General features: G+C 39.0%; 1 protein-coding gene across 1 annotated transcript in view; it reads right to left on the minus strand.

Moving 5' to 3' along the window:
• Window positions 1-12777, minus strand: part of sns (nephrin adhesion molecule sticks and stones) — a 207634-nt gene that overhangs the window by 65779 nt on the left and 129078 nt on the right. Inside the window, exons 7-8 of the mRNA XM_089711862.1 lie at window positions 12259-12374; window positions 4551-4704 (exon numbers count right to left, since the gene is read on the minus strand). Of these exons, the coding sequence (XP_089567988.1) occupies window positions 4551-4704; window positions 12259-12374 (270 nt within the window). The remainder of the gene's footprint in view (window positions 1-4550; window positions 4705-12258; window positions 12375-12777) is intronic.

Here is a 12777-nt window from a genome sequence, read left to right on the forward strand (position 1 = left end):
GAGGCGGGTGAGGCCCGCGAGAATGTACTCCGTGATGCGGTGTACTTGGTGAGGACATGAGTGAGCTCTCCTAAAGCCGAATTGTTCGTCCGGGAGCAGCTTTTTGGCAATGACTGCGTCCCAGAGGCGTTTGGAGATGATTCTCTCATAGATTTTCCCCAGAGAGCTGAGGAGACTGATGGGACGGTAACTAGATGCCACGTTCCGGGGTTTGCCCGGTTTGTGGATCCCGATCACAATTGCTTCCTTCCACTTAGCGGGGAAGGTACAATTGGCCAGGAGACAATTGAAGGTGGCTACTAGGAGAGCGATAAGGGCGGGCGGCAGGCTTTTTAGAGCTCTATTGGGAATAGAGTCTCCGCCTGGGGACTTCCTATTGGCAAGTGACTTGATGAGTGATTTTACTTCGGTGGCCGTCGTTGGTGACAAGGGCTCGGCATCGATACGAGGGGTTTCGGTAAAACGTGCGATCTCTTGATTAACTACGTTAATGTGAGTCGAGTCGGTCATGTCGAGATTGGGGGAGCATTGTTCCTCTAAACTGTCAGCTAAGCATTCGGCCTTCTCAAAATCGTCAAAAGCGGGAGGTTGGTCAGGGCGAATGAGCGGTGGCGTGGCGGCAATACCATCAGATTTGAGAGTCCTCGCAAGCCGCCAGTAGGCAGTGTGCGAGGGAGAGAGATCGCTAAGTAAAGAGTCCCACCGCTCGTTGCGTAATTCGTGAATTCGCTCTCTTACCTCTCTCTGTAAGGAACGAAGTATTCTACGGTTTTCGTCTGTCGGTGCTCGGTCGTAGGCGCGCGTCGCCGCGTTCTTATCGCCCACCAGCCTTCGTACGTCCGGGGGCAGATCCAACCGGTGGCCGAGGCCAACGGGGACCCGCCGGGACGCGTATTCAATCTTGGATTGAATGTGGCTGGTGACCGAGGAGACCGCGTCGAGCGCCTCTACGACCGTGTCGATTTTGTCAGGTACAGACTCCAGTTCTGGCGAGTCGACGGGCTGTAAGGCCTCGTGCAACTTTCGCCAGTCTACCTTCGTCATGTACTCTACGGTGGTGCTATCGGGGGGACCCAGTTCGAACAACACGGGCCTGTGATCAGAGTCGAGCTCGTGCAACGTTTCAACGGAGCGCAACTGTAGCGTCACGTTCCGCATCACCGCCACATCGAGCACGTCCTGTCTGTGTCCCGTGTTCTTCGGAAAGTGAGTCGGTTCTAAGGGGCCTACAATCGTGACGTTAAGTAGGTCAGTCAGTCGGTCTAGTCGTTTGCCATTGGCATTCTCGTAGGAGCTATTCCAGTTCCAGTGCTTGCAGTTGAGGTCGCCGGCCAGAATGACCGAGTCGCCCAGTGCAAGCAAGGCTCTGAGATCGCTCTCCAAGATTGCCTTTGACGGTGAGAGATAGACCGAGGCGATTATGACGGGTTGATGACCGGTCATAGACACCTTGATCACTGTGGCTTCTAAGTTAATTAGAGGCGGCGTGTCGATGGGCGTGCAGTGCAAGGCCCTTCTGTAATATATAAGGGTGCCGCCTAAGGGGCTGTTTACGCGGTCGTTACGCACCAACATGTAGTTGGCGATTCGCGGATTGCGGTTAAAAGGCTTAAGGAATGTCTCTTGCATTACTAGCACATCGACACGCCGTCTAGTGACAAAGTCCCTAACTAAGTTAGTCTGTTTGAGAAGGCCGTCCGCGTTAAAAGTAACTACGGAGATCGCTCTAGGTTTAATTCTACTTGTGGTAGCCATTAGGGAGTCTTGTTAAGTTTTATTACCAACTCCCTATGAGCTGCTAATATATGGATTCTCTCTAGGCTGCTTTTGGCATTCCTAAGTTGGTTTGCAACTAGATTTACCTCATCAAAGTTGATTTCATGGATATAATTCATTAAGTAAACGAGGTTTGCGATAGACTCGTCAGGCAAGTCTAATTCGGGTGTGTGCACTTTAGCTGAGGGCTTCGGTGCTATATGTATAGCGGGAGCCGCTGAAGGCGGCACCGCCACGCTCGACTGGGCCTGCGTCACTAGTGACGGAGGTTTCGTCCAAGCGTTTGTCTTGGGAGGTGGAGCCGGTATAAAGACCGGCTTTGGTTGTGGGGGTTGAGCCCCGGCGCGGGCGATCCCGCGAGGTTTATTCGCCTTCTGGCGACCCCCCGCCCTGTGTTTGGGAGCCTTCGGGCAACCCCGGTAGTTCGCGGGGTGACCCGAAGTCTCACATAGTACGCAGGACGGTGGATCCTCATTAGGCAAATCTTTGGACCTCGTGCAATCCTCCGTGCCGTGGTCGCCTAAACATTTGACGCAGCGAGGCCGCGAAAAACAGTTACGAGCAGAGTGCCCGTAAAGTTGACAGCGATGACACTGTCTAATATAGCTGTGGGAGTCGGGTGTTTCCACCTTGAGCCCTGAAAGTTTGCAGCAATGCCGCATTTTAAAAATGTCTTTACCCTTCGGGGTACGATCTAGGACCGCGAGGACCATGTCATATGGTGCTTTAGTGATTCTATTGTGCATGCGGAAGCACTCCTGCACAGGGAAACCTTGGTCTTTCAAGTCATTGAAGACTTGATCGGCAGAGATCTCTTTGGGGATCCCTTTTATAACGACTCTTAAAGAGCGTTCCTCCGGAAGGGGGAACGAATGACCGCCTATGTTTTGGTCTCTTAAATATGAAGTGAAAACCCTGTGATGGGTAGACGTTAATAACTGAACTCGAATGTTGTCCTTAGTTGGACGAGCTTTGAAGGGGATACCTTCATTGTCTAGGTAGGCTGAGATCTTCAGCCACGCGGACTTATCCCTCACGTAGACGGGGGGAGGGGAGGGCGGTTTACGCGTCGCGGCGTTGCCCGCGGTCGGGCCTTCGGGTGCCTGAGGGGCGGATGCCTGAGGGGCGGGGGGCGCACGGCTAGGCTCGGCGCGCGCGGAATCGCGAACGGTCGCGTTCCGTTTGGCGGGCGGAGCAGCATTTTTTAGTTTGCGTCTCTTTTTATTTGTAACGGTTTCGAAACCGTCTGACGAATTTGAGGACTCCGCCTCTGAAGCTATTGACTCTGACTCTGGAGCGCTCTCGCACTCCATAACGGTCGGGGCTTCGAACCCCGCTTCGACTGCCACTGGGGACAGCGGTGGGGACTCAGGAGAGTCCCTTAACGGTTGCGCAACGGGCGCGGCAAGTTTTTGAGCCCCGGCGGCGCTGTGTGCTTTAAATGCATCCAGCACCTCCGGGTTCTCCCTGACTAAGAAAGCCATAAAGGCTTTTATATCTAGGTCCTCCAACGAATCGGACATCCTAACGGTTTTTATTTTTCCTAATCGTCGTCCTAGCGGCCCTCCCCGCTTCCGGGCGGGGGGGGGGGTTGTGTGCCTACACGTATGTATGTGTGTGTGGTGTGTTTGGTGCGTCCCGCTGGTGATAGCGGGGTGAGGTTGTCACTACCTATCAGTTCGCAGGGGTCTTGGAGTGACCCCCTGCGAAAGCGTGACGTGGACCCGTCAGGAGTAGTTTTCGGCCGAGTCCGGGCGCTAGCGAGCAGTTGGAGTACCTGCCCGCCGTGGCAGTGCCTACTAAGAGGACCCCGGACTCACAGTCACCGAAAAGCTCCCGAAGCGGTGAGGCTGTACGCCGTTTATACAAACGTGCGGTATCTGCGCCCCACAGATACTTCCACCGGATGGTGTTAATTTCTCCGAAGCCCGTTTGACACCGTTAGGTGGGCAACGGAGAAACCGCGACTGGCGCGTCGAGAAACAAGAAAGTTAGTTGTACGCTGCGAGTGCAGCTGCGGTTGCACCGCGACTGACCAGGTAGTAAACTACCTGAGCAGGCGGGGTGGGACCGGTCGCTTATCGGTCGCTATTGTTCACAACAAAGGCGCGGGTCACTTCCCGGAATTTGCCTTTCGGCGAATCTCAGGTAGCGGTCCCCCGTCTCTACGGAGAACAATAGACGGCAGGTAGGGCGCTCTTGCTAAGCACGAGTGCTCAGCTCGAGTGCCAAACCCGGTATGCGCAACACATTGGGTGTATACAAGTCTTCAGTATAAAATCCAGAACGCTGGACAAGGTGTATGTTATGTTACATCATTTACATGTCGTGGAATTTTAACTATATATTTGGTTCTTTTACATAATACTCGTAGTTGATGCTTTATACATTATATTGTAGCAGTGATTATGCAGATAGATGATACCTATACTGATAAAATAAGTCTATTTAAAGTTTGCATAATCGTGTAGTTCTGAATCCTCACCTTTTTTTAAGCACAGTTTTTCCATCAGTAGTTTAGTTTACTTTCTATCAATTCAAAGACGAAAAAATCGAAAATTAATGGCGACATTAAAAATTAGGCGAAATTTACCTGCAGTACATAATGTTTAATTTTTGCTATTTCAATTTCCACTACATTAATAATCAAATATTTTTCAAAAACAATTTTATCACTATTAAATAATTACTCAAAAACGAACCTCTAACCTGCTTTCATTTTTATATCTACTAAATACCTACACATTATCATTGAACAATGAATTTAAACTAACCTGTAAGCCATCCGTATCTGCTCTCCATTCTTGTACCAAATAAGCTGGGCGGGCGGATTCCCGCCCCGACTCCTGCACACCAGCTCGAGGCTCTGCCCCCGGCGGACCGTCTCGCCTTCCGCGTAGCCCTCTATGTAGGGCGCTCCTGGAGGATCTGGAAAGGTAGGGGTGGTTAGACGCGGTCGGGTAATGGATGGGTAGACCTTTCTAAGGTGTACTTATTAACTCAGGCCCCGGAATCACAGACACAATAGAAAATCTATTGTGTCGTGGACCGATCGGGCCGTTCGGGGCTCAATGGGTTATAACTTATAATATAGTATTGCAATGAAAGATTACTTCTTGAAATGATTATATGTTTTATTGCTAGCTTTCCGCCCACAGCTTCGCCTGCGTGCTCAAATTTGTATACTAAAATCTTCCTCGAGAACTACGTTATACATTTGTGAAATCAAAATTAAAATCAATGCAGTAATTTGAGATTATCGATGACAGACAGACGCAACGGATCACTTTGTTTTATAATATGTTGTGATAATAATTATATAAGGCGTAACAAATAGTTAAATAATTTTAGTGATTGTAAAGATTTAGTACCTAAAACAAATAAATAAACGCACGTCCTATTGAAATGAGATATATCAAGTAACCAGCAGTCAACGATGATCGAGCAAAAAAAATACCATTATTTCCATAAACAGACAATACCGTTAAAAATCATACAATTAAACAATAATCCTTTACATAAAAAGCGAACAAATTTCATAGTCATAAAGCCATTGAAATTATCGAAAATTCATCGAAAAATATAACAATACAAACAATGAACAAAAGATTTAACGAAAAAATACAGTCGCGTGCAAAAATGTTGAGCGACTAAAAAAATAATATTAAAAACTCATTACAATGAGGTCTCGGAAGTTAAACAAAATCTTCCTTTTGAGAGCTTCAAAGGACAGTGTAAATAGTGAAACGGCTAAGCGTGAAACGAATTTAATGAGTTTGCGGACAGGCGCCGTATATTGCTGAGATATCACCCGGTTTAACTGTTTGCTTTCTTTTACAAGTGTTTTATAGGGGTACCTATGTTTAAATTTAGCTAGATTTTAGTCGTGACATTATAATATCAAAGTTTCTATCGTCTATAATATTTACTGCACTGAAAATTTTCAAATTCGGACCCCTGATAGAATTTTTTTATCCTTTAAAAGTCTAATTTTTCTGTTCTCATAAAATGCTTTTTACTTATTTGAAAACTAACTGACTTTAACTTTGTGGTACCTGTAGGAAATGTTTATATGCTAATCCAGACTGTAATCTATCTCTGCCTAAACTTTCTTACAAATGCGAGCTTTTGTTAGAGTAACATTCAGCAAATGAAATATATTTATAATAGATGAAGCATTTATTGAAAGTATCATTTAGTCTGATTGTCTATTAATAATATTAAGGATTCTGTTTATTTCAAGATAACTGTTAATCGATATTTAAGGTTTACCTATAAGTATCTACCCTAGCTATTCGTATTTCGCAGACTATAAATTATTTAAGCTAACACTTTAGAAACTATTAATATTATATGCGGTATAATTTGTAATTCTGATACATCACTAGATGTGATGAAATAATTTTGGTAATAGCATGAAGTAGCTTTAATTGAGATGTTATTACTTTAATACAATTAAAAATAACGTTAGAAATAAGACTTACATCAATTTTAACGCGTTTTTATCGCAATAAATTTAATTATCAATCATCTCTTGCGCGTTCGTTTTTCCCGAAAACTCGACCTATCGATTCGAAGCTCGAGGTCCTCGCCACTGAGCCACTCCATTGTTTATAATAGAATTGAAGCAATTTATTTTATCTCCATACAAAGCCATCGTAAAATAAAACTCAAGGAAACTACATAAAAACACTTGTAAATTTTTAATTTCCCAACTTAATATTGAAGTTGAGACTTTAAACTCCGTAATAATTTCCTTTCTCTCCGCCGTCAAGACGCCATTTCTCAGCGAACCCTAAAGGAGGGTTTAATTTTTAAAATTGCACGTTTAATTTAAAAGGTCGAGTCATTTTTCTCAAAAGGGAAACCTTATTTACTGCGATGTCACTAAACACTTCTCTACGCGTCTGTACAAAATGTTTTCTTTGAAATCGTGATAAAATACCAGAGTTCAACTTGTTTTAATTTTCTTAATGTCAAATGCTAATGAAATTTGTTTAGAAGAGACATACGAGTATCTAGTTAATAACTGGGTATTTAACTGTATATATAATATCTATTATGATGCAAAATGTTCACCCATTCTATTCCCATTCTATTTTGTTATAGAATTTACCACTTTTACCCTAAAAATGTGAAAAGATCGGACAAAAAACAATAACTATTTATCATCAGTCTCAAATAATTTGTTTAATATGTTTTTTAAACCAACTAAAAACGATTTTTAGTTGATCGCGTTAAACCGTTAAATTTTAAGTTAATTTACTTCACATTTGGTGCAAAGGACGTTCCCAGTCAACTTGAATGTAAACATAATAATTTAACTGAGCGCACGAATTTCTAAAGCTGTATGTTTATGTTTGTAATTATACAGTTATTGTTCTAGAACCTTCTATCACACCGAATTGTAACAGATGATGGTTGAAATCATACTATTTCATTAGTATTGAATTCCATTATATGTATGCTAACTTACAACTAATCTACTACTACTAGTAGATGATCCACGCAAATTAGACTGCTCTAAAAATAAATATTTTGCAATATTTTTCACGATGCTTTTTTAACTATTCGTTTCTTTGGTATTGAGTAGATACATTTTCCAAACAAAATGAGTCATACTTCATAAATTAGCGCGTGATTTTAATCCGTTGTGTTGTATTTCTTTTTAAATACACTTATTATTATGGTTAACAGTTTTGAAGATCGATGTTCAAACGTTAGAAGAAAAAGAAATAAAACACAAGCAAGTGTGCAAAGTTCACCATATCGGTACTTACAAAACGGTGTGATAGGCGGTCCCGTATTAGCGTGTCTTTGTAGCGCGAGTTACGAGAATAGTCACTTATAACAACATAGCTCTTAAATTAATTAACTTTAGTAATTATTTACTACCAGTTAAGACGGATTATTTCTAAAAATGTCTGAAAATACACTAAATATAGAAGAAAAATATAAAAAGCCAAGAAACGTACTGCTCTTTCAGAGATTAGCCGTATCCCATATCGTAATAAAAAAAAAAATACATTATTAAAATATATTTGTCTGTTGGAAAAAACGATATAAATATGATAAAAAAGTCCGTCACGTCTGGCTGTCTGCTCGGTATAAAGTCAAAAACGACTGGACCTATTTTCTTTCTGTTTTCACTAATGAATAGCATGGTTCTCGAGGAAGGTGTCAAATACATTAACACTGCGGTTTAGAATTAGTTGAGTTTTAGACAACGCGGGCGAAACCGCGACGAAAAGCTAGTAAAAAATTAGACGTGTTTAAAATCCGTTAATTTTTTATTTTCTATACTTTAATGAAGAAAATTCCTAAAGTATAAAGATAAAATTTAATACTAACAAAAAAGAACTTATTTTAACATAAATCTCAACACTCACCACCCCCCAGATATTCGAAATCTTTTTTGCGACAACCTAAACACTTTTGTGTTACAGTTCGCTTCTTTTTGCATTCCTCTCTTTGTGCTAGTGATGTGCGTAATGTCGATCGAATTGTATCGATGGTTTGGAAGGGACTACTTACATTTATATTTCCTTTTCACATCAAAGCAGTTGAACCGATTATGATTAATTTTATTAGAAACAGATCAGATAACAGATTTATAAATTTATATTTATAAATTTAGATCAGATAACATTTATTATTGCGTAGATTAACTCAAAACGGACGAAAGTTTAGCAAAATAGTTTACACTATTAAACTTTTAACTAAAATCTTTAAAATGACGTGCTTATTGAAAACAAATTAATACAAGAGAATGAATTTAAAAAAAACTGTAATGTCAGTACACATAATTTACCAACCTACATATTAATTTTGCAATTTACTTCAAATACATAACACATTTAATACCTACCGAAAAAGCATGAATAATTTCCTTTACATAAAACAGCTACAATTTTTATCGACACACGCACATCACTGGGTAACCCGAGTATAGGGGAAAGAAAACATCCATGTAATTATACAGGCTGATGGAATTTAGCATCCATGACACACGCTGTATATGTTCACATAATGGCCTATTAGCTGGCGGCATTTTGAATATCTATACGTAACTGAGAAACGGAAAAATACATTTTGTTATTTAATCTTGTAATGTTTTATTATATTAAAGAAAAAGAACGAGTTTAATTTTTAACTAATGTATCTAATATCATATCAAAAATATATTTTATTTGATAATATATTATCTGTGAAGGAACCCACAATAATTTTCATTTAAAATCAACTATAGAAGTTATATACCGCAAATATGATAAATAAACAAATTAAAAGATTTAATATTAATATTCAACTCATTATAATCATATAGATGTTGAAATAAAAACAGTCACACAAAAGAACATAGTACACACAACTACAGTACCCTCACATCATTACGCGCGGAAAAGCCAAATCTAACACTAAAATGCATGCAAACCATAAATATTTATATCGAATATAGCAGGGTACATTTTGGCCTGTCCCCGCCTGTCCAAACAGTTCGGAATTGCAAAGTATATTTTGTGACGGGAGCCTCGCCTATGAATTATTAATTATCTCCCACCCTGCACCTTGTTAGCGTGTGATTTTACATTTTAAAAAGTGAAAAAGATTTGATGCTTTTGATGTTATTTTATACTGTAGTATTAGAATTAATCGTAATTTATTTTTACAAGACGATAGTGTCGAATAAACATACAATCTTAGAGCTGATAATAAAATCAACTGTTTTTTTTAAAGAAGCGCAGAAGATTCGACTGGTTGAGTCGATTTTGATGATTCTTTTTATATTTCAAAGTGGGTACCTCCCATGTGATCAATATAAATTTTGTCAAGTTCTGCCTATTTGAAATCGGTTTAGTTTTTTGATCAAAATAATTACAATATGAAATAACGAATATTATCGATACAACCCTTCTGAATATCTACCTACCCTCATTAAAAAAATAAAACATCAATGCCCAATTAACAGACGCATTCATTAATTCAACACATTGGATACGGCCCCAATGCTCAAGAGATGAGCAGAATAACAATTACGTAACAGGCCGAATCAACAGTCGATCGCTTATAGTAGTTCAATAATTCATAGGTCGAACGACACTAGACTGTAATGGTTTGCTCGTTATACCCACCGTGCTGCGTTTACCCAGTACTCCGGTATGGTTATTTGAAATCATTAGCTTGCAGTTTTTTCGTATAGATTCGTATTTGGTGTAGACTGACAAATTTTTTATCCAGATATTCAGTTATTTATTCTATGTAAAAGTATCAAATTTGCATTAACTGGTCTATCGCATATCGCTTATTGCATGCATATACAGGGTGTCCCACTGTTGGTATACTATGCTCAAAGGAGGTTATAGTTTTGGATACGCTGAGTACGTAAAAAATACTTATAAAATTCCAGACGCATTTTTTTTCAAATAGATGAATTCTTAAAACTCTATTTTGTACACCCAAAACAAGCAACCCGCCCAACTTTGCCACCCGCATGTCAGGTATCGTTTAAGATTATGTTTTCATAGACAAAATGCTCACATTATATAAGCGGTATATGCCGGCTGCGCGAAGCTAGAGAAGAAAACATGGATTTTCAGGAAAAATTTAACAAAAAATTTTTGACGTAATTTTGTTCTTTAAGTATTTTTTACGTGATCAGTGTATGCAAAACTACAAGGCCCATCGCGCTTAGTATACCAATAGTGGGACACCCTGTATATTTAAATTAGTCCAGTAGATTTGAAATACTGTAGTATGGAAGATGGCCTTAATATCTGTTTTATGATAATTGTGTTCAATTATAGGCAAATAACATTTCCAGGTGCATTAAATTTCTATAATCGAACTATCACATTCACAAAGCATTTCTCAAATTTATCTAGCATATTCCATAGATTAACTTCTTACATCACAGTACAAATGACAACCTCCCACAAAAACGGAAAGTACCGAAATAAAAATTAACGTCCCAGACGAAATATTATCAAAACAAAACCAAAGACAATGGAGTGAATCAGTGCTCGTAAAATTTAATTGTCCAAGAAAAATATGAGTTGGACATAAGAAAATGTCACTTGGACGTAAGAAATGGCTGGTTATGAATGGCGTCACTTATTTGGGATTAGGAGTGGGATTAGGAGTGGGATTAGATGTGGGATTCACTCATCTTGTCGTTATGATACAATTACTTGGAGGTAACAAATTGGAATGCCGCGTCTGCGTTTTATCTTGTCTAATCTATGGCGTTTTTGTGGTGTGGAATATTATGAGCGTACTGGGGATTGTTTTAAAGAAGACTGGTACAATACTTGTGAAAAATGTGATTCTTTATTTATAAATTGCATGTATTTTTAAATTGACTTACAATATGTTTTAAAATTGATTATTAATGGAAATGATTTGGATTTGAAATTACATCATTTTGTTAGGTAAATATACCAACTGAATTGCACATAATATCATTATTACTGAATTCTTTTCTTAGAACAATGATCAAATGTCTTCCGAATTTCGTCATACAAATATCTACCAAGTACTTATACCAAAGTAAGTATGTAAAATCGTCATCTTGTATTCATTTTCATAAAAACTAAACTATTCGCAATGTCTATCATAGATATATTGTAAACTAGCGGTCCGCCGCGGCTTCGCCCGTGGTACATATTTCGCAATAAAAGGTAGCCTATGTCCTTTCTCGGGTATCAAAATATCTCCATACCAAATTTCATGCAAATTGGTTCAGTAGTTTAGGCGTGATTGAGTAACAGACAGACAGACAGAGTTACTTTCGCATTTATATTATTAGTATGGATTATTAAAACAAAATATCATAAAACCAATTAGAAATAGCTTATAGTCTATAGGTAACCTAAATAAATCTTCAGGCCCCCGCGTTGTCTGTAACAAAATTAGGATACCCCATACTGAGTTGTTTTTGGATTACTCGTTTATATTTAGTTCCCAAATTATATATAACTTGGCAATTATTTGAAATTTGGTGATATATTTGCTCATATATCTTCTTATATATAAAAATTAATCGCAAAATGTGTTGGTAAGCGCATAACTCGAGAACGGCTGAACCGATTTCGATAATTCTTTTTTTATTATATTCCTTGAAGTACGAGGATGGTTCTTATGTAGAGAAAACGTAAACATGTACCACGGGCGAAGCCGGGGCGGACCGCTAGTGTTAAATAAAATACATATACAGGGTGTCCCGTATCCGAAGTACTATGCTTGATAGAAATTATAGTTTTACTTGCGCTGATTACGTAAAAAATAGTTTAACAACAAAAAGATATACTTACCTATTTTTTATTAGAAAATCATTTAATCACTTTTAAAATATTTGTATTATATAACTTTTTAAGTGAAGTATCCCTTAACCTACAAGAGAAAATCAACTTCTTCTTCATCGCTAATGTATTTTTATATTAAAAGTAATCTAAAAATGTAATTATAAATTAAATAATTACTTACATAGCACACTAAGTTGTATAGTACTTCGCATTGGTGAATCTCTATGGAGGGCTTCATGACGGGCCTCACATGTGAAATCTGCGTAGTCATCCTCTGATGTCGCTTTAAAATGCACCCTGTAGAAAAAACGATTTATTATTACATATTTCAGGAATATTTCATGACAATTTTCACACACGGCACGATCTAATCCCATACTAAGCTTTCGCTTGTGTTACGGAAATCAGATGGCTGATAATAATTTTAAATAAATACCTACTTATTAATATTATGTACTTATTCGATTCGATTCGTCCGCGTTTTCAAAGAAAAACCCGCATATGTTCACATTCCCGTGGAATTTCCGGGATAAAATCCTGTGTTAATTTAAGTTACCATTTATGTGCTTAATTTCAAAGTAATCGGTTCAGTAGTATTTGCGTGAAGAGTAACAAACATACACATACATCCTCACAACTTTCGCATTTTTAATATTAGTATTATATAATATAAATTGATTTTAAATAATATAAACTGATA

This window comes from Colias philodice, chromosome 27, assembly GCF_061535455.1.
Source record: "Colias philodice isolate Cphi_HAF_F1 chromosome 27, ilColPhil1 Martin Lab GWU primary, whole genome shotgun sequence".
NCBI classification, from domain to species: Eukaryota; Metazoa; Arthropoda; class Insecta; order Lepidoptera; family Pieridae; genus Colias; species Colias philodice.